This window comes from Lepisosteus oculatus, chromosome 24, assembly GCF_040954835.1.
Source record: "Lepisosteus oculatus isolate fLepOcu1 chromosome 24, fLepOcu1.hap2, whole genome shotgun sequence".
NCBI classification, from domain to species: Eukaryota; Metazoa; Chordata; class Actinopteri; order Semionotiformes; family Lepisosteidae; genus Lepisosteus; species Lepisosteus oculatus.
The window spans coordinates 9,099,531-9,126,957 of record NC_090719.1 but is presented as its reverse complement, the minus strand read 5'-3'; the positions used below and the strand labels follow the sequence as shown (position 1 = coordinate 9,126,957).

The 27,427-nt window shown below is 38.5% G+C and overlaps 2 protein-coding genes across 6 annotated transcripts in view; both read right to left on the bottom strand.

Moving 5' to 3' along the window:
* The window catches only part of LOC102694050 (adenylate kinase isoenzyme 5), a 53,886-nt gene extending 53,045 nt beyond the window's left edge, over positions 1–841 (bottom strand). For both annotated transcript variants that reach the window (XM_015366948.2, XM_015366949.2), the window contains exon 1: positions 600–841. In XM_015366948.2, coding sequence (XP_015222434.1) covers positions 600–659 — 60 coding nt within the window. In that variant the 5' untranslated portion in view covers positions 660–841. The remainder of the gene's footprint in view (positions 1–599) is intronic.
* A 4,354-nt stretch (positions 842–5,195) lies between these two features.
* gpsm1b (G protein signaling modulator 1b) overlaps positions 5,196–27,427 on the bottom strand; it is a 57,603-nt gene continuing 35,371 nt past the window's right edge. For 3 of the 4 annotated variants that reach the window (XM_069183280.1, XM_069183281.1, XM_069183278.1), the window contains exons 10-14: positions 21,498–21,568; positions 20,857–21,033; positions 10,332–10,491; positions 8,893–9,101; positions 5,196–8,510 (exon numbers count right to left, since the gene is read on the bottom strand). In XM_069183280.1, coding sequence (XP_069039381.1) covers positions 8,310–8,510; positions 8,893–9,101; positions 10,332–10,491; positions 20,857–21,033; positions 21,498–21,568 — 818 coding nt within the window. In that variant the 3' untranslated portion in view covers positions 5,196–8,309. The remainder of the gene's footprint in view (positions 8,511–8,892; positions 9,102–10,331; positions 10,492–20,856; positions 21,034–21,497; positions 21,569–27,427) is intronic. The other variant, XM_069183279.1, reaches the window with a different exon arrangement.

Below are 27,427 nucleotides of genomic sequence, written 5' to 3'. Positions count from 1 at the left end.
AACTAAAACTAAAGCAACAATTTCACCAATAATCCAAGGCAGCACGTCTTTGGGAGGCAGAAGGGAAATAGAGCACCCTGTGAAGACTCCTACCAACACAGGTCGAACCTGCAAACTCCACAGAGAAGGCCTGGTCCAGAATTCAAACCAAGACCCACGGTACTGGGTGCAATATTTCTTATTTCCTGCAGCATTTTTGCTACACGCTGGTGATCAAGATGATGAGAAGTTGGGAAATCTCAATGAAAAAAAAATGTTTTGAATTTCATTCATTTCACAATAAGCATTATTTGCTTATTATTTAACTCCTTGTCTTTCAAGAAAATGTTGCAGGGTTACGTCAGGTGTTAATACTTAATGCGTCCCTGTAACGATTATTATCATAAATAATAACACCGAGAGCCAAATGAATACCTTAAATGTACTGTATATACAGTACAATATACTAGATGACATTGTATTAATAACTTTTTTTCTCTGTACTGCAACACTAATTATTTTTACGCCGTCGTTTCTTAATCGTAAAGACTGTTACTGAAAAGCTATCGATGTGTGTAACAAGTACAGTACCATATGAAAGCCAGGTTTTTAAGTCTTACCTCGAAAAGCTGCGGGATCTCTCGTTTTGAAAGATAATCTTTGGCATCATTTGTATTCATTTTCTCAATACTCCAGCAGGTCCCCGCCGTTGAAAACAAAGGAAATTGGCCAAACAAACTTTTTTTTTTAGAAAAAAGAGAGAACTACAATTGTGCAGTCACTTGTCAAACGCATATCCTGCGAGAAAATCTGAGCTCAGCTCCAGTCATTCATCGCTGCTACACACACAACCCCTCGCTGTGGCTGCGATGCGCGGCGTCTAACTGTCTTGTGTCTTTTCAATGGTTTAAAGTGCCTGCTCATGGAGGGGGGATGGATCTCTGCATGCTTACGATTTGTTGTCTCAGTTTGCTGCGTTGAAGGCAAGCAACCATTACCGACACTTAAATCGGTTAGGCGCCAATGTCGTTTACAGGCAACTTAAAGTCTGTTCCCGTATTTTTTGGTGGGGATTGTGTGAGACAGGAAATTCGAGGTTAAGGTTTTAAACAAATACGCCCCCGAGACGCCTGTATTGTATCTTGGCAGGAAAAAAAAAGTAAAAAGTTAGGGGCATAAAAAACATGGAAGGCTTTAAAAATATCTCCTGAAACTGTCAGCAGCCTGAAAACTGCAGACTTGCGGCAGCACAGCCGTCTCTCTTCAAGATGCGGGTCTTACCTGTGCACTACCAGAAACTGCGTCCTTTAAAACAGCCAGTCTGGGAAGGAATAGATTAGCACTAAAGTCGCATCTGTACAACTAATGGGTTTCCGGTGAGATGGGTACTGGATTTTAACTGGTTATCACATTAAAAGCAGAATCAACTTTCCCTACAGCCAGACCCTGAATTTATCTTTCTCACCGATCTGAAGTTGTTTAAAGATTGGCAGACAGGAGGACTGTAGTGGAGTTGGTTTTGTTACAAACGGACAGCGGAAAAGGACTTCCTGTGTTGTCCTCTCAAGAGAACTAAGTGATACCTTTTTGCTGAATAAATGTCTCACCTAAGTGGCTGGGACCTTGTTTTGCCTTTCAGGAACCCCTTAATTACTCTGTAATTTTAGATGTTCTCAAACATTCTTAACTTCAAACAGCCTGCATAGTTTGTAGAGTAATGTGGTATTAAATGTTAGAAGGTGAGAACATAAGAAACTGGGCCATTCAACCCATTTTGTTGATTTGGTCAGATTTCTTCCAGGTGTTTCTTTCCTTATTTCTTTTCACTATATTCTAGATAAGGCCTTGCTACAGCTGTACAGCTTAAGCAGAGCTTCCCTGGATTTCAATTCTGTGCTTTTTGCTCTCCTGTATATTCAAGCTTTCTATTTGCTTTTTTTATTGTTGCACCACATTGTGTTGATGAGAACATAGAGGAATCTACATAAACATTCAGATCCCTTTCATGTGAAACATCCCCCTCAGCTCAGAAGAATCCATGTGAATGTTCCTGCTGCCAGTATGGACCACTTTGCACTTAACAGTGTTGAATGTTATTTGCCAAGTATCTTGATATTATCTCAAAGTCTTCTAATAACACCCTTGCTGATATCGATGTGTTTGCTAATCCCCCTATTTGAGTGTCATCAGCAAATTTGACTAGGTTATAAGCTCTTCTAGATTGTTGATCCAGTATAGATCAGGAAGAGCTAGGCGCCTAGTATGGATCCCTGTGGCACACCAATTCCTGTGGTCACTAAGAGGACAACTTAAGATAAGTACTGCAATCCACAAAAGGCAAAGGTTTCCTGTTCGCTAACCACTCCTCGATTTATATATCTGTGGCTAGTGCTCCTTTTCCAAGTGAGAGCTGAAGTATTCTTTATAGGATCTATGAACAACATATCTTATTTACTTGTGTATTAGCTGTTCAAGCCTCTCTAGAGTCTCAGCATCAGTTATGCTAAAATGACCAAGTACTATAGGAGCTTGATCTGTGACACGGAGCCAATGTTCCCTCTAAGCTGTGTGCATGTGCGCACGCAGACAAGTTAGGAAATCAGCGCACATAGGAAATTCCAAAACATTTTGAGAAGGATAAAACAAACACGGTCCTCAATTGAAAAATGCTAAATTGACCATGAGACTGGCTGTGAGAAGCCCAACTTGGCTGTGTGCATTATTATTGCGCCTCGATCATTGATATCTATGCTCTCGTAGTCTCATACCTCACTGCTGATGCTCGCTCGACACTCAGTCTCTATGACTGGGCTCATTGAATCGCTGTCCCGGTCTTTTGGATCTCTATGCTTCTATGAGAATGACTATATTACCAAAAAATTTCAGGTTTACAATTTTACATACACTCAATTAAGTGCGCACACATTTTTGTCACTGGGGAACAAAAATTTCCCCATGAAATTTTTGCATACAAAGGCCATTAAAAATTAAAGGGAACATTGCGTGCGGCATGTTATTTATGTCTTCTACCCATGTAGAAAAAAATCCAGTTGGTCCCCACCCCCTATAGTAATTACTACACGAATATACCTGCAACAAAGTAAACTGTGGATATCATAGTGTTTATCATGGTAGGATGTAATCATTTCCTTTTCAAAGTCTGACATGCCCTAGTATTTTTATTCTGATTTATCTTACAGAGGTAACTGCAGAAAGAGAAAGTCAGAAGGCATATTGCAGCAAGTCACAGTAAACATATAGTAAACCAGACCATAGCAGTGGTAGATGAGATACAGAAGGTCCTCCCAAATGTGTAAAGTACTTTGAGAGCCTTTGGGAAGAAAAGTGCTACATAAATGCAAGTAGGAATAATGAATATGATGAAGGACAAAAATGATAACATTTGGAAAGAATAGGAGATGAATGGGAGCCAAGTGGATGGAAAAGAATAATGGATTAGTCAGAGCATCAGGGAAAAAATGAAGGCTGTATAATCCAAAGCCAGTAACAATTTTTTGTTCGGTTTAAAATATCTTTGAATGGGATCGTGAGTGACATTAATCTTGTGATCTTATATGATCTATTATTTTTAGTAGGAGTCTTGCTGACTTGCTCTGAACTACCTTTTCTGTGTAAATTTACAATTTGCCCTTTAACTGAAAAACATGAGTAATTTTCTCTATCATTTTTTACTTCGGATTCAGCTTTTTAAGTGAGAATTTATTTGCCTTATTTTATTTAGGCAAATACATTTTATTGAAATGCCTAACATTTTAATGTGTTCTATTTCCTGACTGGTGCTAAAAATGCAAATTAATGTTTTGGGGATGAAACATCATTCTCCAGTACAGGGCGGTGTGCACATCTGTGATATTATATCCCAGCAATTCAAAATGGGATTGTTCAATTATTTTAAAGCTTGACATAAACTGATTTGTTATAACCCAGTAGCCGAAACTTGAATAGAAAAACATATTGCTGCAAATATTAGTGGATCAATATTTGGAATTTCCTAACTAGCACTTCAGCATAGTAACAGAGGACACTGCACTGTCTTTCAGATGAGATGTTAAAGCAAGGTTCTGAATACTTTGTCCTGAAAAACACATTACGTTTAGTAAGAGTAGGTAAGAATTATATGCAAAGATTCTTCATTTGTTCTTGATTCTTCCTGTGCTGGACAGTACAGGCATCTGTCAAATGATTGAAGTGTATGTGTATCCCACTTCAACACTGGGTTGTGCATGAAGACTGGGGGCAAGCTGTTGTCTTTTTTCATGACGGTTGGCAGAACTAGTAAACGTGCCCCAAACAAAATTTAAATACATTTTCGCCATCTTTTCAATCTGCTTAATCCTGCAGCATTTTAGTTCCTCTTAAAGCTCAAAAGCTAATGCATGTTTTATATCGGAAAAACAGAACATTTAAGAATGTAGTCAATCAAGCATATAGTGATTCATTTAAAGAAAACATATAAGTATGTTGTCTCACTGTAACAGAAAATGTGTACACTAATGTGCTAATAATGACCACATTCCCTCCTTGCTTGTGGGCAAGCAGGCTGACTAACTGAACTGTGATTCCATCTAGAGGCCAAAAGTAGTACAACAATACCTTATGCCTACATTCCTTTGGTTCTGTGGTTCCAAATCTTCGTTAGGAAGGGCTGATGTATGCAGAGGTTTTCAGTCCCAGAACAATAATCAACTCATGACTGATTCTGCTTAATGTAGTGAGGTAAACAGTCCTCTAGGGGCTTTATCATAGTCTGTCATTATTAGTCAGTACAGACATTCATCAATTCAGTGGTTGTTACTCAGTTTTCATCAATTGGCTTAGATAAAGCTTCAACAGTCCTGAAAAGCCTGCAGACACATCAGCCCTCCAGAACCAGGATTGGAGACCCCTGTCGTAATTGTGTTTTGTGCTTTTTCATTCTCTTCGATTCTGTATAGTTCTCCTAACTGTTTTAGTGCACAGTGTATAAAACCTTTAAAAAGTAAGAAAGACGTAGTTACGCTTGGAATGCTACTGTATATGCAAGCCCTTAGCCATTTACCTAAGTAATATACATAAATTAGGCATACAAAACTTTAAGATGGGAGAATACATGTTACACATCCGAATTGAACGCATTGTGAATTTAATGTGCATGATAATGTAAACAACGTGCTAGACTCCTGCTTAGCAAGAGGAATACAAAAAGTTGCAGGATACTTCTGGTCAAATGTTTTATTAAAAGCTGAGCCATTTTTGTAACAGAGGACAATTCCTCATGTCCGGAAATTGAACAGAAGTACAAAGCATTATATACAATTGGCAGAAAGCTTTAAAAGCACCCCGGTTTTTTTTTTCTAACCAAGCCAGTTCCACTTGAGAGATTCCTTGAAACACTTTCCAATGTTCCAATGTGTTGTCCCAGGAGAAAGAAGCAAAGATTGCCTTACTGTCCCTCACAACTGATGTGCTGACTGATTTGTTTAAACATCTGGTACAGTAATGTTCATATATCAGGGTATCTTTTGCATTTCAAGTGATTTTAAAGGGATACTATACGGCACATGTATGGGTCTTTTCACACAATGATCTCTGGATTCCATGGTGTACTATGGTAATCATTCCCTAGTAACATTTATAATGGCAGATTTACTGAGGTGCTCTCTTGTAAGAGCTTTATTTTTTCCTAAGGGGACTCCCCCTCATATTTTAACCATTCCCTCTTGCCAGCAGTCATATCACCCAGCAACTCACAACTGGCAACTAATCAGGTGTGGGCCTGGTCAGTACTTGGATGGGAGACCTCCTGAGAAAAACTCAGGTTGCTGCTGGAAGAGATATTAGAGGGGCCAGAAGGGGGCGCTCACCCTGCAATCTGTGTGGGTCCTAATGCCTCAGTATAGTGAGGGGGACACTATACTGTAAAAAGGTGCCATCCTGTGGGTGATATGTAAAACTGAGGTCGTCACTCACTGTGGTCATTAAAAATCGCAGGGTGTTTCTCGAAAAGAGTAGGGTGTTACCCTAGTGTCCTGGCCAAATTTCCCACTGGCCTTTACCACTCATGGCCTCCTAATAATCCCCGTCTATGAATTGGCTTCATCTCTCTGTTCTCCTCCCCACTGATAGCTGGTGTGTGGGGAGTGTACTGGCGCACTATGGCCGCCGTTGCATCATCCAGGTTAGGGCTACAAACTAGTGGTGGTGGAGGGGAGTCCCCATTACCAGTAAAGCGCCTTGAGTGGAGTGTCCAGAAAAGCGCTATATAAGTGGAGGTAATTATTGTTATAAATTATTATTATTATTATTTTGTCAGTAGCCATATCTTTCATGTCACTAGTTGTTTCTCAGTTTCCATCATGTGATTTCTGAGGAATGTCCATCCATGAAGATGGCCCCTTATGTTGGTGTCGCACCAACTCAGAGCATATCCCAGCAGCATACTGTAGGGTGCAAGGCAGAATGGGGCACACCTGAATGCTCTCCCCTGGAATGTGATGCCAGTTCATTGCAGCCCCCCAGCGAAAAGGAGCGATTGGAAATAACCAATCAAAGCCTGACCAGCACTTGTTTGAGAAGTAGGAGAATACTGGCAAACTTTGCAGAAATCCAGCTGAACAAGAGGAGAACATACAAACTTTCAATCCAACCCAAGACCCTTAACCAACACTGACTGATACAAGGAGTCACCCCTAGTGAAAACTATATTTTGGTTCAAAACAGAGCTTGTAAATAAGATTATAAATATACTACAACTTCAAATGATGCCCCTGGCCTTCCTTCTGAACTGATACAGACCCAGTTAACCTGGTGTTCCTCCAGCCTCGGCTTTCTGTTTTGGCTGTGTTAGCCAGCACTGCCTGGTTCCCTTCGCCTCTGTGATTTCAGCTGCCATCCATCATCCAACGTGGATTTGAGCTGAGGGCTGACTTGTAGCCAGTGACACCTACTGTAGATTCAAATCACTTTTCATAACCTGACACATACAGTATAAACATTGCACAAACATCCATATTTAAAGACTGAAATATATTCCGCATTTTATGTTAGATATAATGCCTTGTGTGTATAACTTTGCATACCATTTCATTACAACAGGACAGCTATTAATTCCTTCTAAATGAGAAAATAGATGAAAACACACCTGTCATATTGAATTTTTTTCAGGATTATCAAGACTTACTATGATTAGAGAAGTCTTACCAGAGAGCTATTAATTTAGGCTGCTTCAGGTTCTTTAATTTTATTCACTAGATGGCACTCCTGATTTGTTCCACAGTTACTACCATTCAACTGATTTTTTTCTTGTTTGAAGTCAAATATGGTGACTGCTCCATTCCCGTTCAGAATCAGATAACTGAACCACTAAGATTAAACTAATCCTAACTTGATATTTTTCTCAACCAAGTAATCTTTTGATACGTGACTGCTTTAAAAAAAACGTTCCTTCCTAATTTACTATAAAAGGAGCAAAATGGGCACGGTAACTTCCATATAACAATAAAGTATCAATAACAGTAGATGTTATCATTTCTTAACCCATAAAATGTTTGAGGGCATTAAAAAAAGAGTAAACGTTCATCGCTAACACAGTACTGTAGCATACTGTGTTACTTGCACAAAGTTAAAATTCTAATTACATTGGAAGTTAAAAAATATATTTTGATTTAATCTCCAATCCCAGTAGTGCAGTAATTTGTTTTGAAACCCTGCCACCTCCTCAGAAGACAAAATGGCAGGACAAAACCTCTTAAAACACTTTTATTGCCGACTAAGAAAAAAACAATTGTGAATCCTGCTGCGTTTGACACTGTTGAAATAACTGCAATGTGCACCCACCTAATATCATTACCTTGTAATCAATATAACATTTTTCACGTCTAGAATCTGAAACAGATCCAGCGAACACTTCTTAACAACTGCAAGTGCAGTCGGTGCATTCTGGAAAGCAAGCGGCTGAAGAAATTCAGATACAACAAAAAAGTCGATGATAACAAAGGCAACTAGTAGAAAGCTCAGTCTTCATTCCCCACTTTTACCAGCTGGAGCCATTCCTCTGACAGTGGAGTTGTAAATTGGATCTTGTCACAGCAGACGTACCAAGTTGTCCGCTTAAGTCAGCTGTGTGTATGAGGTCTAGTTTGACTGTAATCAAATCTCTCCAACACTGGATCTGGGCATTTTAAGATGGGTGCAGATTCTTCTTTTTAGAGAAGTCAGCTCTGCTCTGTGATTTTCCAGTGCTGGTCTGTTTCCACCCTGTGTGGAAAAGGAGGATGGATCGGCTGGTTTTGTCAGGTTCCTGCACCGCAGATCGATCTACCAGCCAGGCCCTAGCTGGATTCCCCGAGGGGTGGCGAAGGAGAATCTGTCCCAGGATCGTCCTGGTCTTCTGAGGGCAGGCGGACACGTTGCTCGTCCATCCGCTTGGCCTGGACCCTCTGAATCAGGCTGAAAAAGTCCTCGTCTGGGACAGTTGGTGCCCGGGGACCTGGATCCGGTGGAGAACACCTCTGATCGTCAATCCTGGAGGACTGCAAGAAGAGAGGTGCCGAGGCCAAGAGTGAAACCAAGAGTAAATACATTTGGGATAAAAAGGAGTGGAAGGAGAAGGTTCAGGGAGGGAGGCAGAGAAACAGAAAGGAATAATCAAGGGATGAAGATTATGTGAATGCCGTATAAAGTACAACTATTCCTTGTGTATTTGGAAGCATCCTTTTAGAAATGTTATTATTTTTGCTTCAAATGAACACGTAGTTTTGTTCCATGCTGCAAAGGGAAGAAACACTACATTTCGGCTGTGGAGCCTTCTTCGAAGCTTGGGTTCTGAAAGAGGTTTAAGCAGCTTCAGTCTGAAAAGAAAGAAGAATAGTTAAACGGGAAGCCTGGGAAGGAGAAGGTATGTTGGGCCCTTACCTGGCACTTCATTAGCATGTTGAAGAAGTCGTCACTGGGCTCCTGGGGGTCTGAATCCCCACATAGGTGTCCCAGGTTGTTCTGGGTGATCCTCAGCCCTGGCAGGTTGCTAACATTGGCACGCTGGTCATCAAGACGCCTGCTCTGTGAACTGGCGATAAGGTCAAAGAATTCCTCTGTCTGTGGTGAAGTCATGAGTGAGGACGGGTCTGCAGGTGGTACAAAATGACAGCATGCTTCCACATTCCAGACACAAAGTACACAGCCACTTCGAAGGCAACGTCAACAAGAAAAAAACAATGATGACATTCGGTTTCAAGCCATGGACACTAACAACAAAAGTAGTACGGTGCTGATTAAAGAACTCTAACAGACCTTACTCATAGAGATCACATGAAGTTGAGTGAGGTACCATGAAACACAGTCCCGCATTTACAGATGTAACCATTCAGAATGTGCAGTAAAACCCTGTAACGGATTGGGGCTGCACGTGTTTCACTGGCCAAAGACGATTGACAGGTGGCACTTGTGATGCATTTGATGCTAGTGAAACGATTGCTTCATTTAATCTGTCTACTGTGCATGTTTAAATCTGCTTAATATGGAATATTAATATGGAATTTTACAACTAAAGGGAACTTTTGGCAGCAGAGCATAAAAATAACAGGAGCAGAACGTCTCTGAACACCATAAACAATATTAATTTAGGAATATAAATATATTATACATACTGTATATGGCTTGTAGTGGTACTTAAAAAAATACACAACAGTATTCCACCTTCTTCGCAAACATTTTATGCATCAAGGTCTTTAATTCGATCATGTATTTATTTTGGAAAGGTTTTGATGTGCTCGTTCTGACATTAAGTTGATATACTTTTTAAAAAGCTATATATGTTTTAACATTTTCTATGCATACTTGCTGTTGTTCTTTCTTTAAATAGATGTGTACTTTTTAGAATATGCTTAATGGGGATTATGTGTACTGGTAACTGTAAAACATTTTTAAACTTTTTTCCTATTAGTCTCTCTGACATTTTATTAATTAATTTAATTTAATTAACAAAAACAGAAACATAACAAAAAGGGTTCAAACAATTCTTTATGCCAAATACAAGTGATTACCATCAATTAAGTAAATGAAAGTTGTCTGTGTCGATCAACTTCATGTAAAGTCTCTAAAGGTAAGATTTCTTCAGGTTATGTTAGATATTATACAGTATACCTGATAGAAACATGCTTCTGTAAGGATACTATGACGTTAAGAAACAAGAGTAGGAGATTCAAAGTGTTTTTTAGTGCCTAGAACATTTTCTGTGGTTCTGAATATACATTGTAAAACTGAAGTGACCTTCTGTGTCATCACGTTAAGAGAAAGAATGTCACACATCTGGACGAAAGAAACAGAAAGGGGCAACAGTTGAAGTGGTGACTGACCGATTCGTTCATCCAGTGGAGATTCGGGACCAGAGCTTGCTCCTTCAATGCCATTCTGCTGGTCATCTAGCTGGCAGCGCTGGTCGTCCATTCTGCTGCTCTGGAACTTGCTGAGCAGGTCGAAAAAGCAGTCTTCATCAGAGGGGTCGCGGCCTATCTTCTGAAACAGAAAAAAACAGATGTTTTCACCTGCTGACTCAGAGACGCACAGAGTTAGACCCTGGAAGGTTTGATTGGGTCCTGCTATGGTCCTGGCTTCCGGACGCAAGAGGTCGTCCCGTTCACTCAAAGAGGGAAGGCGTAGACCACGCAGTAGTACTTAACCAATCAGATCTCTTACTCGCACTCACACCTCCACCACTTAGTATACTTTAGCACAGTTTACCCTAACCACCTCGCTCAGTATTGGTTCAACCCTAGTGAGCTACCCTTCCAGTTTGCACCTCCCTTTCATCTAGAGTATTTTTCTGGCTTCGGATTGAGTTTACTTTTGGATTAAGATTTCTGGATTTCGGCTTGGACTTGACTAAATCACTTCCTTGGCTTCTTTGATTTCTGTTTTTTTCTTTTGACTACGTTTTCAGATTCATACTTTTGATTCCTCTCCCACATAGGGTCTTTATCACCACCTCTCTCTCGACTACCAAAGCCGACTCTGTAACAGCTGAACCAACTTGTATTGTCAGCAAAGGAACCATTAATTCCATGTTGAAAAGTTGAAAAAAAAACACAGCATGCATGTCATATTTTGAGCCATCTTCAGGTGTAATACTTTTTCCACTGAGCTTAACAGTTATCTGTTATACAATACTGAGGTGCTTAATGATATTAATTAAAGTAATTAAATGTCACACTATAAAATATATTTCTTTACACAGTTTCAGAAAAAGATTACATGTACTTAATTTCCCCTAAGTAATAGGTTATATTAAAGAGTTTCTCATACCTTACTTGAAGAAGCAGAAATGTCAAAGCAATAACCTTTCTGTCCTCTCTATAACCTCTCTATAACTGTCCGAAGCAACTCATAGTCCAGCATAAATCTCGTAGAACAGTCCAGTCAGTTACAGGTGGAAATGAACTGATAACTACTTTGTTGGGGGTCACATTATCCCATAACATAAGAATCTGCTGCACATGCTCCATTTCTTTTTACATCCACAGTATAAAATATTAATTTGAGAGTTAATATGGTCACTCACTGTACTTATTTATTATGTGAACTCAGTGGTCCATGAAAGTATATAAAATTGAACAATATTTTATGATCAGCTCTTTTTCCAGGTAAATGCTCTTTCAAAAGGGGCCCACTATTATGAAGACAGATTTGTGTTGAGAACTATGCTTTTCTTTACATTTGTAAGTTAATTAACAACAGGATTTTGCATTCTACATTTTTTTAAAACTTTATTTTTCACTACTTTAGGGGACTCGTATGTCATATACTCACAAACTGTTGTACCAGCAGTTACAATACATTAGATGAATGTATAATGTACTACTGAAATAGAAGGGTATCATTGACTCCTAATGAGGGTCCATTAGATTCCATGGAGCCTAATTTATGTGACTTTCTAAAAGAGAATTTTGCTTAAAAGAATCATGCGTCAGTACTGATTGTAGAAAATAAAATGTACCTAGTTTCATGTTTTTAAAGATTGACATGTTTATTAGAATTTGCCTCCTATTGATTTATACTTGCCCTAACCAGCATGGTCATTGATCAGACATGGAAGTTTCCAGCAGCCTGACTCCCTCTCTCACATGTCCTAGACCCGTATCCTGGCTGTCAGATCTCCTATAGACACAGATGAAGGTCAGAGTGACCACTGATAGCCTTGGTTTTTTATGAGAGTTGTCACTTTTATATATGGGAGCAAAGCCTCCCACACCTGATCACAGCAGTGTAAAGCTGCTTTTGCAGTTATCGCCTCTACTATTTCAGTTCCAGGAGCATTGTGGATGACGCATTCAATCAATCAGACTTTATATTCATTAATTAGGATTGTGCAGAGTTTGTCTAAAGTTCCATGACCAGGAAACACATTCCCAAGAAAGACTATAAAACATTACATTATGCCAATTGTAAAATAAACGCATACAGTACATTTGCAAATAGAGATTTTCTCCTAAGAGATTCTGAGTCACCATTTCAGTGCATCTCAACAGCATTCTCGGATGCTCTGTGTTATATTTCCAGATTATTACATTATGTTTCTTAAATGGGTCCTGTATTCAGTTTAAGTAGGTAGCTGTGTAAAGGATTATTCCATGCTGAAAGGTAAAGAACAGAAGAATTTTGGCTGTGGAGCCTTCTTCAGATGTCAATGTCTTCTTTGCTGAAGGCTGAATGATTGATGGCTGTTAGAGCTATACAATGTTTGGTAAACCAAAGGTTAGAAATCCAGGTAGATGCTGTCTAAGAGGAGAGCAGGCAGGGTTCATAGCAGGGAGACGATGCATTGATCAAATCTTCACTTTCAGAAGGATCCTATATATTCAAAAACTTAATGATATCAAGGAAGCTCAAGAGGTATCTACTGTATATAGATTAACAGCACAGTTGGACCTGCTCTGCTGTACAGTGTAGTGCCCTCAGCCACAACAAAGATAAGTTGCCAGACTGGATCTCTTTACCTCTTGCTGTCTCCTCTACGTCTTACAAAATCAACAACAGCGCTGTATGCCAGAACACAATCCAGACACCTGGCAGCAAAATTTAGCAGAAGAACAGAGTTAAATAATTTGGTCACATTTTGAGAATGGACAACTGCTGAAATGTCAAACAATGTCAAGCGTCAACATGACACCGACTCAAACCTCAAGATAACACAATGCAATCCAGGAACTACCTGAGTGCAAGTCATCAACAAAAACCTACAGCAGGTAACTTACGACTAGATGCACCAAGTGGCCCAAGACAGAGCTGTGTGGCAGGGCAAGGTGTCTGCCTTATGTGAATCAAGCATCAGTAGATATACTGTAGGTAAGTGTAGACTTTTATACTAACATTTTCAGTTTTTAACTGGTCCTGAAAAATTACAATCCAGCTCATAAAACATCCATTAAAAGTTGAATGTATTCTGAAAATTTTTATTAACTGGTACTCATTGTATCCTACTGTATATATGATTCATTTTGTCCTGGCGTACTAAAAGCTAAAAAGTCCTTTGTATCCAAAGTCCCACTGAAATTCATGCTGATTAGCGGACTTCATAATTTAAGAGGCTGTATCTCTTCAGGTTTGTGTCAGACACCACCTTTGTTTAGGAAGGTCGCAAGAATCTGCACAAACACTCACAAAGGTCACATTTTAAGGTGCAGAAGCTTTTATTTCAGATTCCTTTTCCTCTACCCTTTCAAAACTCTGCACACTAAAAATTATTTGATGGTAACAATCAGTGTTCGAGAGATGAGCCAAAACTAGAACCTTTTTGGCCGACAGGGAACCTGTTATGTCTGGCAAAAACCAAACACTGCATTCCACAGTAAGACTCTCATACCAATGGGGGTGGTGGTGGTGTCGTGGTTTGGGGATGCTTTGCTACATCAGGACCTGGATGACTCGATGGCCCCTGCTCTGGATCAGAGAATTATATAGGAGAAGCTGTTGAGCTGTCTGTGAGCTGAGGTTGAAGCAGAGCTGTGTCGATGATGCAAAACGCACAAGCGAGTCTACGTTAGAATGGTTGAAGATCAAGAAATTTGGAGGTTGGGAATGGCTTAGTCAAAGTCCTGACCTAAACCTAAGCTGTGTAGCAGGACCTGAAAGGAGCATCTCATGCTTGGAAAACCACAAATATAACTGAGTTGAAGCAGGTCTGCATGGAGGAGTGCACCAAAACTCCTCTACAGCGCTGTGAGAGACTGATCAATAATTACAGGAAAAGTCTGGTACCTATTATTGAGATTAAGGGGGCAATTCCTTTTTCAGACAGGGCATTAAGTGTTGCATAACTTTAATAAACACATGACATAAGTTCTGAAATATTATTTCTTCACTCATCTAATATTAGGCTTTGGTGGAAGATCTGATAACATTCACAGTGGAAAAAATATGCTGGAAATCAGATGGGGGCAAATACGTTTTTCACAGCACTGTACAGTATGTAAGTGTGTCAGTTTTGGTTATATTTATTACTATTAACTACAGTATGTTTTTCTTCTTTATCTACATGTGTGATCAGCCAACAATAAACCTTGTGATGATGATGTGGGACTGGGGTATCAGGCTACCTTGGGTATCTTGAGTAGCCCTGACTCTGTTATCAGAATAAAACTATAAAAAGGCTGTTTTTGTTTTCAAATTACCTAAATAGTAATTAGATTTGTAGTTTTTTCAAATTACCTAAACACTAGTCTGCATGTTTATGTGTTGGTTTGTTATTAATTGCTGTAAATAAAAACATATTTAATTTTAAGTTAGTCTTCAATCATTACACTGTTGTCAAATTATGCCAGTGAGCAAAAAACCACATGATACAAATGGTTGATTTTCATTTATGACTATAGGGGATGTTTTATCTGCATTTTAACTCGGTGTCAGGATTTTAAAAATATTTTTATATTTGCATTTACACGACAGCCTCCAATTTATTGCAGCATTAATGTGAGATATATTTTAAACTCTTAAAACACCATCCATACCTAGTTTAAAATAATATAACTTTTTAAAACTTTAAAACTTTATCAAACAAATTAAAATGTACTTGTCAATTTTGTTAATATTTTGTTTATTGACATTTGCTCTATTTTGCCATTTTAATTCAAATCAAGATTATAGATAATTAAAAAGGATTCCTAGACATAAAATTGTCATACTACACGTTAATACTTGTAAATTGAGATAATGTTGTAGCAGTATAAACTATATGAAATAATGATTATATAAATAATTTAAGAAGAAATTAAGAAGAGAACTTGTAACTTTATCTGATTCTGGATTTCCTTTGTACATAAATTGTAATGTAATAATTTAATTTGGATGATAATCTGGAAACCATGTGAATCAAAGCTAAAGAAGCAAGAAACCGACTGTATGGGTATTTGACATTTGCACAAAATATGTAGGTCATGGAGCATAATTGAATTAACACAAACACAAAAACTTATGCACTCTCACCACCACCATCACCACATAAGATCCATTTAAAAGTTTTCATCATCTCTCTCAGCCGAAGCGCAATGTTGTTGTTTTTTTCAAAACCACACTCACGTCTGGGTATTTCCTTCAACAGCACGGCTATAAGCCAAACCGTTCATTTCTATCTATCTATGTATTTGTTCAAACAGGTGTTTGAAACAAGGTTGTGAAATAATGAATTCTACAATGCAACTAAACACAAGTAAAAGATTTGAGATGGGAGCTGCATTGGTTTGCAAGATACACTGGAACAGGTTTAAGTTCATCACAAAATAGAAAAGTAAAACTATACATGAAGAGGCTCCACAGCCTAAAAACATAGTTTTTTACAATTATCCTCTACCTGTTCCCAGTAAACAGATAATCAATTTCACAGTCTGTTGCCTTAATACACCAACTTTCCCTGCCAGTGCTCAAGTGCCCACCCTCTCCACAAGATGCCTTTGCCCATACGGTAGCTTGTGCTGCTGCTGTGGGAAAAAAAGGTTTGTTATCAATAGAGATTCTCACACTTTCGGGTCAATCCTTAAACTGGGTGGGGTGGTGAGGCTGAGCTGCTAGAGAGTGGAGCAACACAATTAGTACACAACTAAGACAAATTAAGCGGAAACACAACACGGTGAATTAGACCTGTAGATAAGTCTATATAAGTCATGTAAGCTCACACTAAATAGTCCAGCTTCAGCTAAATGGCTTAGGTAGCTGGTGCATTTTGTGCAGTCAGCCTAGCACTGTGCTTACCTCTTCTGAGGATGAAAAGCCCTTTTATTCAAGTTTTCCCTTCCACTTCAGCGACAGCTGCACCCTTCTGTACTGTCCGGGGCTGGATCCTAATAGGGTTTGTATTGTTCCATTTGAGAAAGAACAGGGCAAAGTTGCTCCCCTCAGCTTACATCACAGTAGCTATAGAAACCAAACTCCACTTCCAGACTGCATTGCTCCGCTGTTTTTCTGCCTGCAGTTCTGTTAGAGCTGCTTTGACACAGAGAGAGGCATTCCTCTGCTCTGCGTCTCCCGGTGCTCCGTTCCCACAGGGAAACCACCTCCCTTCTTTGGCTTTTATCAGGATAATTGGGACTAGATGGATACCCAGTGCTATGGCTGGGTCCCAGCTCTGAGTGAGCTTTTAATCCCCTGCTGGGATGGAGTGGGGAGAGGAGGGGTGTGTTGGGGGAGGTGTGCTTTCTGGTAGCCATGTGCCAATCCTTTCAGAATGCTCATGAATAAAGCATGAGAGTTTCTCTGGATTTCCAAACAGCAAAAGGCGTTTCGCTCTCGTGCTCATCCCTAAAAGTGGATAAATATTTGTCTTTAACTGAGGGCAAGTGAAGCACCTGACATACCACTGAAAATCCCACATTATCTAAATGGCTTTGTGAGAGAATTGAACAAATTTGCTACTTTTAATAAATCGGAAGACTGAAGTGTAAAGGATACATGGTAATTCATCATGCATATTAGAAAATATTTCTCCCTGTATGAATACATTCTTATTTTCCTGTGTTTCTGTGTAAAAGTAGGCAAGAAGGAAAAGAAGAGTAGGCTATTTTCAAAAGCGTATGCCTTTGACACTTGTTCGACCTGAGGTGAAGGAGATGAAGATGAGCTCTTCCAATTATTAAAAAAAACACTGAGAAAGTTTCCCTGTCCAGAAATTCCATCCTTGGGGACTGCAGGTTCTTCGATAAGTCTAATTGGGCTTTTTTCTATATGTAGTTGTGCCGTTTTAGCATTTGTTACTTGTTCCAGATCTTCTACTGTTGATACGTTTAAATATGCATTATACACCCATACAGCAACATTTAATTTTCCACATTAATCAAACAGGAAGGTTAAAAATTAGTAAGAAACACTAAGTCCCTTAATTTGATCGGGTTATACTCAGTTTGCGTTTAAGTAAACTACAAACCTTAGTGAGGTGTTAAAAGCACCTAGTTTAGATCAAACAGTCAGCAGATAATATCAAATTTAGAAAATTTAGAGAAAGATCAAATTTATTAACTTAAAAGGGAAATTCTTTTGCAGCTGCAGATTAATCAAGGCATGCAGACAGCAAGTTGGCTGGCCTGCATTCACTTAGTGTAGGTATAGAGATTGAACTGGAATGAACTTGAATCCAAAACAAGTATGCTGCAACTTTCAAACCATACCATAATGCGTATTGTAGTTCTCTGAAATCTTACAGCTGTACATACAGTAATGCACGATCCAGTTTTAGATGACTTCTGTTTTTGTCAGAATAAGTTCTACTTATATTCAAAACACTTTTTATCCATTGACCTGTCTGTTTAGCTCTAATCGTGTTCTGAAGCAGTTGTCCAGGCACATAAACTGTGCAAAACACAGTTTTACAGGAATTAGTGGTTTGGCATAATACATATTTTTCATTTGGTTATATGCCAATCAAATATAAAATAATGCAGATTTATACATTGCTTTTTCTGTCAGAATTATCATTTTAATAAATGAAGAATGTATTGGAAGAAGTCAATACATTCTGATCAGCAGGGGGAGGTACGAGATAGTATCTTCCCAATCACAGAATTGGGAAATCACCCAGACTCTGAAGATTGTGACCACAATCTACAACAGGATTTATATCCTATTCAAAGCATCTTAGGCAGACATTCCACTGTTATTCAGACAGAAATATTGAAGACTAGGTAACATTATGAAAACAGTAAGATTGGTAAAAAGCTGCAATGTATTCCTTTGGATACAGACTATTGTGCGAGCAACTACAGTATATGGATGAAAGACTATCCATTTGGATTGTGTAACATTATTCATTTACATATTTACATTGTATTAACCATCTAATCAAATATTTGAGACAGCAAGTAAAATACAGCATACAGAGCTATGTCAAAGTCTTCCACATGAATCACACTCTGATTCTGGTAGTCGTGACCTACTGTATTAATCACTATGACCTGTAAGAAAGGAGCTGCTGAGGTTGTACAGATACAATCAGCTGTCAAACAGGTTGGCTGTAACAGAGCACTTGACTTTATATCATCTGTTTCTCCCTGTTATGCTGTCTCTTGTTTGCATAGTCAGATTTGTTTGATGTACTGCCACACTGTTACTGCTAGTCCGATTATTTTCCACACTCACTCTAATAATCCTCCTGCACAAACAGCTGTTGAAAAGCGGGTCTCACAACTAGCTGCAAGACAGCACATTCTCTTGAGAGGTCTGGATTCAAGGCAGCTTTACCGTTGACAATTTGTTTTCTAAATTAGAACAGTGCACGAAAACTCACAGGAAAAATCTGGGGGAGTACAGATGTTACTGTACGAATTCCTCTAGTGAACCCGGAGATGCCAACCATGAGCCAAACCAAAAGATAAACCAACCATGAAGGCAGTTAAGCCTTGCAACACATTATTAATCTCTCAAATTAGTCAAGTACAGCAGTCCCAAATTTTGGTTTTCTCAGTTTGATCTGTCCATTAGTAGATGTTTATGCAGTTTTGGACTTGTAAGGTTCTGCCCATTGAATGAACTTGGAAGATCTCTTCCATTAGAGGGTTACAGAATCGTCTGATGACTTCAGTGGAAATGTGTGAGAAGACTTTTTCTGAAAAGTGAAAAATCTCTCTTTCCTTTTAAAATAAAGAACCATGTATATATTGACTTTATCATAATATATTCCAAAGAAACAGACAGCTAGTTGGCCATTAAAATACTCTCACACAGTAGTGACAGGAATTGCAACTAACAAACAGATTTACTGGCTTTAAATCTGTGCTGATCATCCGCTACTTTCACTTCATAAATCCCAGGAATTGTCCATCATTGTCGATGTTCTATTTGCATTACCAGAAGGAAACTCTCTGCTGTGCAAGTGCTTAACCAGATCAAAAAGCCAGAACATTGGAAAGCATGCTGACAGATCAAAGCCCAAGGCAGCCGCTGGGCCTTACAGAAAATCAATACCATGATTGCACTGCTGGAAGTCAAAAGGCACCAGTCAAAACCTGCTGAAAAAGCAACCACAAAGCATTCAACACCATATTATGGCACTCTCAAATAAGTGCATAACTAAAGCCGATTTTGACTTGCTGCTAATCCTCCCCTAATAGTTGTTGCTCTGAACTTTGGAACTTAATGTCTTCAGTAACTTGAAAAGAGCATTAATGTGCTATTATGTCTAATCAGTGACCTTTATTGCTGATTAATGCAGTAAGGTACCTCTTTGAAAAGATGTCTAGGAATATCTGCTCTCCTTTTCAAACATGTTTTTCATATTTGATGTGGGCACATCGTTGCAAGTTGAACTTAAATTACATTGTATATACTATAGGATTTCACTTTATCGGAGAATATTGAAAACACACTGCTTTCCAACAGCAATTATTTGTGAAAGATCATCTGCTGCTTGGGTTCTCCCAACTCCTCTAATACAGCTGTGGAGATAAAGCTTCTTCTTTTTATTGGACTCCCAGCAAATAATGGAACAACCTTGAGTTCTTTGGAGCTTCTCAGAGATAATTCAAAGAAAAACTGATTGGTACACAAATCCCTTCACTGGTCAATACTGATATTCATTGACTGAATTCATTTGTCTTCGACATAAGTAGAAATGAGCTAAATGGTCTGCTCTCATTTGTAACCCTTCTCTCCTAGTTATACCGTATGTATGTATTTTAATGCAATAATGTGTGCTTTGGTTTTGGTGTGGGTTAGAGGTTGTATAATTTAAATTTAAAGCATTTTAAAAGTTACTGAACTCTCCCAACCAAAATATCACTAGTCCATGTCTGATAAATGCCAAATGTTTTAAGGCAAAGTTACCTTACAGTTACATTTGAAATCGCAAGAAAATTAACATCTAGACATCACTGTTAGAGAAGATATTTAACAGTAGTCTTCTTTTGTGGGAAGGGTGGAAAAATTCTAGTGTCTAGTTTCATTTCACCCAATTCATCCTGCATTTCAGCTTCCTAACGCAGCATTTTGATCCTCCGTTCTCTGAAGAGTGTTCCGACTGCTGAATGGGTTATATAATCTAGAAATACAACATCACCTCTCATAACTAATGACACTGAAAACTGTGTCTGTGCTGGAAATTTATGTTGATGTTTCTATAAGGATAAAGGTCTGAAAAAGACTTTTAAAAACAATGTATACAATGAAATATTACTCTATATATATTATGTGTATATTCCTATTTGCAGTTAAAGGGCCACATGGTAAGAATCTTCTCATTTTACTGTAAAATAATCATAATTATTTACTTCATAATTCATAGAATTAAGTATATAACAACTTTTTTAAGAAAATCGTAGCTGGATTGCATCGTCCTGCTGTCGTTCTCCATCCCAGTAATAAAGCTGGTATCTGCAGTATCTCAGAGAAAAGAGCCGGCTTGCTTACAGGCTGGGTTACTTGCACCCTGATGTCATTCGTGTCAACTGGCGAGGCGTGGAAATCTAGCCAGTGCCTCTCCTCTGCTGACTGGCTGTCGGCAAACTCCCTTCTTCTGACTGGCCCAGACAAATGGTTCTTGGTTCTTTGCAGGTCGTCCAAGTGGTAACTGTCCCCATTCTGCTCCTGACCCAAGAGACACAAATATGAGTAACATCATTTTGCAAGAGTAGCTCACTTATGTGTACAGGTTGCATGCTTTACCCATTTTCCTTGTGGGATTCCTTCAGGTTCTAACATTTCTAGTATAAAGACATGCTGGCCAGATTAATTGGTATTTCATAATTGTGCCTGTGTGCTTGTGTCCAGTCCAGGGTATTGTCCCACTTCTCACCCTATACTTTCTGGATAGGCTCAGGTTCTGCAACCTTTACCAGGAATATCTAAGTTTCTGTTAATGGTTAGAAATTGGCTGGACACATATGGACATGAAACTGCTACTGAAAGATTTTTTTTTCTCGTGGAAAAACCATATTCTAGCATATCAACCATATTAATGAAAGAGTGACTGTTTGAAATGCTCAAAATGACAAAATGCTCAACCTCTAAATATTAAGCACAATTTCAAAATGGAAAAAAAAAGATGGTACCTTTTCTGACAAATATTTCCACAGATCTACACTGTCCATGCTATTTCTTTTACTGTTCTTGGGTCTGGCTCCTGCAAAAAGAAATATTGAATATATTATGACATAATATATTGTTACAAATGGGGGAGGGGGAGGGGTTAAGAAAAATACAGAATTACGGAAAATACCAAGTTAAAATAAATAATCAAACCTCCAAAGTGTCAGGATATGCCAAGAATACATCTGAGCAATTGGTATAGTTAGGCACCTTAGTTTGGTGTTCAGTGGCAAGGCTTTTTTGAAAGAGTTATAAATAAAGCATACAGAGTTAAACAAATATTTAATGAAGTCAGTAACATGCACACAACATACAAGTTACTTTATTTACAAAGAAGACATTTCAGAGGACTACATCCTGACCAACTAGAAAAACCCCAGATTGTTACCAAGCCTTCAAAACTGTACTGTACAATACCTGACAGGCCAACAGAGAGATAAGCCTCTCCTCCAATTTCTCTCCCTCCTCTCCTCTACCTCCTCGTCTCTGTGTCTTTCCCCATTTTTATTCCTTGACCTGTCATTCCATCCCATTTTCCTGGACTGTTGTTGACTCTTAAAGATTTGCCAATAACGTAATTAACTATGGTAAACAAGCAAGTTCTTTTTGATCACCATGTCTCAAACTATGTGCCCCTTTCAGCTCAGCAAACACCAAACAGCTCCTACGTCTTGCTTTTTGTGAAGCAAATGGCCAAGTAGCAACTTTCTTCTTAAACTATCAAGACAGCAGATGGCCACAATGTTTAATAACCATTAATGTTTCTTACCTCCATCAGTTCATTAGGCCCTGTTCCTAACAATATTTAGTAGTGCACATTTAATCCACAGGCAGCTTAGAAAGCATTTAGAAACTGTGCTACTGTGTAATATGACACTGCTTTAAAATACAAATTCTGAAAATACTGTATACTGTATCTCTCACCTAAGAAGCTACAGTACATATTGGCCTCTGTTAGGGATAGTTCACTAGGCTGCGTAACAGTGCCAGTATTCGTCTGCCTCAAATAATGTTCCATTTTATTGAATGGTTTTGGTATGGTACATATAATTTTATTGAATGATATTACATATCATAAATACATATATTTACAGGTAAAAGTTGTTAAATGACAACAAAATCTACAAAAAAGTGAAAACAATATGATTACATAGGTATTCACACACCTGAGTATTTGTTGAAAGCACAAGTTTTTTTGTGTTAATGATCGGTGAGTTGTTCCATACACATACTGTATGAACACACTGTATGTGAGCCAAGACAGATTTGATCAATATTCCAATAACCTTGCTATTACAACTGCAAGTGTAACTGGATAAATCTCTAGCTCCTTTGCACTTTATGCCACTGGTGAAATTTATACCACTTCTTGCTCAAGCTCTGTCAGGCTGGTTGGAGATTGTTGATGGACAGTAATTGAAGCCTGTCATAGATTTTCTATCAGATTCAAATCAGGACTGGACCACACAAGGACATTCACTGCCTTCTTGTTAAATCACTCCAAAGTGATTTTGATCTTGTGTTATACATCACTGGGCTGCAGGAAGTGAACTGTCATCCCACTTTTAGGTTTTTAGCAGACCTAAGCATGTTTTCCTTTAAGATTTCCCTGTACTTTTTCCCTGTGCTTTTCCCCCTCAAAATTGACAAGTTTCCCAGTCCCTGCTAGTGAGATGTAGCTCTCTACCATAATGCTGCCACAAACATGCTTGACAGCAGGCATGCTTTTGACTGGGTGATGCACTGCACTGGGTTTGCTCCAGTATAATGCTTTTCACTTGGACTAAAAAGTTCTATATTTGCCTTGTCTGACCACAAAACCATTTGTTATTTGATTGTGGTATCATTTAGATGTTGTGTTGCAAACCACATATGGGATTTGAGATGAGTTTGCCATTCTGTCGCACAGACCAGATTTATGGAATGACCCAGATGTTATTACCTTTTGGAAAATGTCATCCATCTCGGTTATTAATTTCTGTAGCTCTTTCAAAGTCATTGTTGGCCTCAAAGTAGCAATCCTACTGTAACATGTTTCCTCCTTGCCCATCTGCTCACCTTAGGGGGACAGCCTGATCTAGGCAGTGTCCGGGTGATATGAAACACCTTCCACTTTTAATAATCAACTTCTCTATGTTCAAAGGGATATTCCGTATCTGTGAAATTTCTTATAACTTTTATTAATCTTTCAACAGCTTCATCCCTGAGATGTTTTGAAAGCCCCTTGCTTTTCATGGTTGAATATTTGCTACCTAACTAATGGAACTGACAGGTGTATTTACTGTATTTGGCAACACAAACTACTATTACTGCGCGGAGACAGAGGCCACTGAACTAATTGTGTGACATTGAAGACTAGATTTTTGTACTTGAACTAATTTAGCTTTGTCGTAGCAAAGGGGAAGGAATACGTATCCAAAAACAATATTTAGGTGTTGATTTTTCTTTGCAGTTTTTTCTTGACATTTAGCTTCTTTCAGCCATGAAAGTGTTTAGTTTGAGCATTCCAGGTTTTTTAAATGTGAACAAATAATTTATAATTCAACAAAATAATCAGAAAGGGGTAAATAATTTTGCAAATCCCTTTAAATGTTGTCCTTTGGTTCTGTTTTCCTGACCATGGGTTTGATCTGTTTGTTCTTGACTTCCTCCTCCCTTGTTTATTTTGATTTGAGACCATGAGATGGTGAAACACAGCCAGATATTAGAAAGAACACCCTTTACCGCATTTAGCTCCTGGGAGAAGGAATCTAACTAGGTAGTGTAAACTTCAGATGGATGGTAAAAGAGACTGCATTAATCCTTGTTTTGTTTAAAAGTCTGATTCACTGGAAAAGATGTGTGCCTTTCCCTCTTCATTTTTAATTTCAGATCCTGTTTACAAAATGTGGTATATCCGTTATAGCTTTTGCCCGGAAAACATTTAGAAAAGGTATTTGTTTCAATATAATTTTTCAAAGGGTGTCTGTCACACACAGGAAATCTGAGATTTTATTTTATTTTCTATTTTATTCAATTAAAAATTATAAGATATGCATTTTCTGGTAAAACTGTACAAATGCAAGACAAAGTTTAATAAGAACACAGAGAATACAATTTGTAAAGAAATCAATATGGGACCAACTTGCTATGTTACATGTTTTGACTAATTTGTTATGCTAGTTTTGTTTGTCTTGAAGTTGTGAGTTATGAACCTGTTTTTATTTTTGGTTCTTTTCAGTTCAAGTTTTTATATACTTGTTTCTTTTTATAAGTCCATCCATAAAAAACATAGAACACACACCTAGTAGATGACTATAATTAGGAGTCTTTATGGGTGTAGAAACGCTGAATATTATGGAGCTTTAGTAAACTTACTTGATGACTCATCTCTATATTAAAGTATTATGAGAATAAGGCCAAACATATCTTACTATTTCTATTGTAGCTTTATGCATGGCAGATCATAGGTGATGATAACCAGTAGTAGGGAAAGAAACAGTATCTCAAGATGGTATTTTCTTTTGACTGTGCGTATATGTTAAAGGGTTTAGGTAAAGATTAACTTACTGTCACTCAGAAGCATGCTAAAAGGACCTAATAGAAAATAAGTGGCAGGAAAAGCACATTATTGGTAAACACTGTCCAGCAATTCTGAGGTATTAAAAACCATTATCAGATATTGACAAGGTGTGAACATATACTGTACCATTCAACATTCCAATAATAACTACCCGCTTGATGACTTCACAGTTTTGCTGCAATTTTAAAGGAATGGTTATTTCAGATAAGTGTTTTCCCATTGAGTGGAATATTAAGAATATAGCTAAGTGAAATTCTTACTCATGGTTTCAGTCAGTGGGCCCTTTTTCTCAGCTGTTTGTATACTGACAACCAAATCAAAAATGACGTCACAGAAGACCATAAAAACAAAGTAATTCTGCCAGCAACACTTTTTTTTCTTAGACAAAAATGCCGGATAAAATTGTACCATATTTCTAACAAGAATGTACCTCAGTATAAAGCAACACCTTAATGCTAAAATGTACATGATATATTTCAGCTCCCTCTCTGTCTCCTTAAATTTCAAAGCAGCTTATCACTCTATACATTTCAATTCTTTCCTTTGTGCTATAATGTCCTAAAGCACTTCCCAAATCTGGTCCTCAGATTATAAAGTCCGGCAAGTTTTCTAGGCATATTGTTATAAACAATTCTGCACCTGGAAAAGGGTTAGACTCATCCATTCAAGGTTTATCTAGGTCTATGTATCCTTTTACATAGTCTCCAACTGTTGATGATTTTAAAAAGGTCTAAAACACCTGCTGAATTCCGGATTCAGAGAACCTGCGTTGGGAATCTTATGCCCTGAAGTGTCTACCTCTGGATGCGAGCTGAGTAATTTTCACACACTCACCACCTTCTTCAAAGGGAATCCAGAACCGTTAATCCATTAAGACTGTGAACACTACAATGCTACAGCACAACCCAGGGGTCTGTTCTTATCCAGACACTGTCTCACACTGTTAGTTCTGCTCTTTCTCCATCGCAGTCAGGCTCAGGAATGTTTCACATTGACTTTTCTTGAGTGGGCGGGAAGGTAAGAGAAGGAAGGAATGAGACAGGGGAACTGAAGTCCCATCCCACCTTCTAAAAACTCCTTTAAATGCTCAGAGGTTAGCTGTTTGCTTTTTCATGCCAGCTCCATTTTTTGGCTCCTTTTTGCTTTAAGTCAACAAAACAGGACATTAAACAAACCAGAGAAGTGGGATGGATGTGTTAACTGTTTCCCTGTCACAAGAGATCTAATGTACTTTCAGGCTTTTCGAAAGGGGGAATTTTAATAATGATGGCCAGTTGATGTACATACAGTTTATCATGTGCCCAAAATAACAACCCTGTTAAACCTGACGAACTGACTTGCTTTATCAGATTTTCTAAGACAAAATTGCCAAACGAATTACAGAAATATTATTGAGAAACCTTCAAAATCTTCAGGTTCTTGTTTTAACTAAAAGCAAATTGAATGTGTCTCCGTTGCTTGTACGATACATGTTCATCAGTGTACAGAAAAAAAAAACTTGAACCAGAATCCAAATAATACTGGAGTACTAACGGAAACAAAAGATCTCTTCCTGTTTTATGGCAAGTCCAGGAAAAATAGTTAGATCAAACTTCATTTTACCTGCTTTTAACAAAATTAAATGTCAAAGTCAAAGACCAGAATTTTCGAGCCCCGTGGACAAAGCACTGCTTTGTAGTGGTATAGTCAATGTGTTCGTTAGCTCAGGAACTGAAGGAGTTCTATAAGGCTGGTGAAAAAGCCTCCCCAGTTTTCCCATTTGTTCACTTTGGGAAACCAGGATGAACTTGCTCTGAGGCAAGTGCCCTCTGCTTCCACGGACAGGCTGCTGCTTTTCCACAAGGTCATGAATCAGCAGGGACAGAGGCAATGTCAATATAAGCAGACAGGGCAAAGAGTTAACTTCCTCCACAGAAACTGGGCCGCTGTGCTGGCCATCTCAATGCTGCCACTGTCTGGGAGCTCTCCAGCACCCTGAGCACAGAGCCTGATTTATAGGAGAGGAAAGGTGTGTGTGTGTGTTTGCGTGTGGTTAGAAACGACTTCAGTAACATGCTCAGGAATTAAAAGTGAAAAACAAACAACTAAGGGAAACCATTATAAGCTCATCTTTGTTTTGTATGGAACCGGACATTTTTCTTCTTCTTCCCACTTGTGTTGTAAATTGGAACAGCATTAAAAAACAATACGGGGTGAACCAAACGTCGAATGCTCTAGAACACAGTGAACCACTCAACCAGTACCTGATTAGTCAACTTGCTCCGGAATTGATCCTGAAAGTGTTTCTTGCCAGAGCTACCAAGTATTCACCCAGAACAGCAGTGTTCTCTT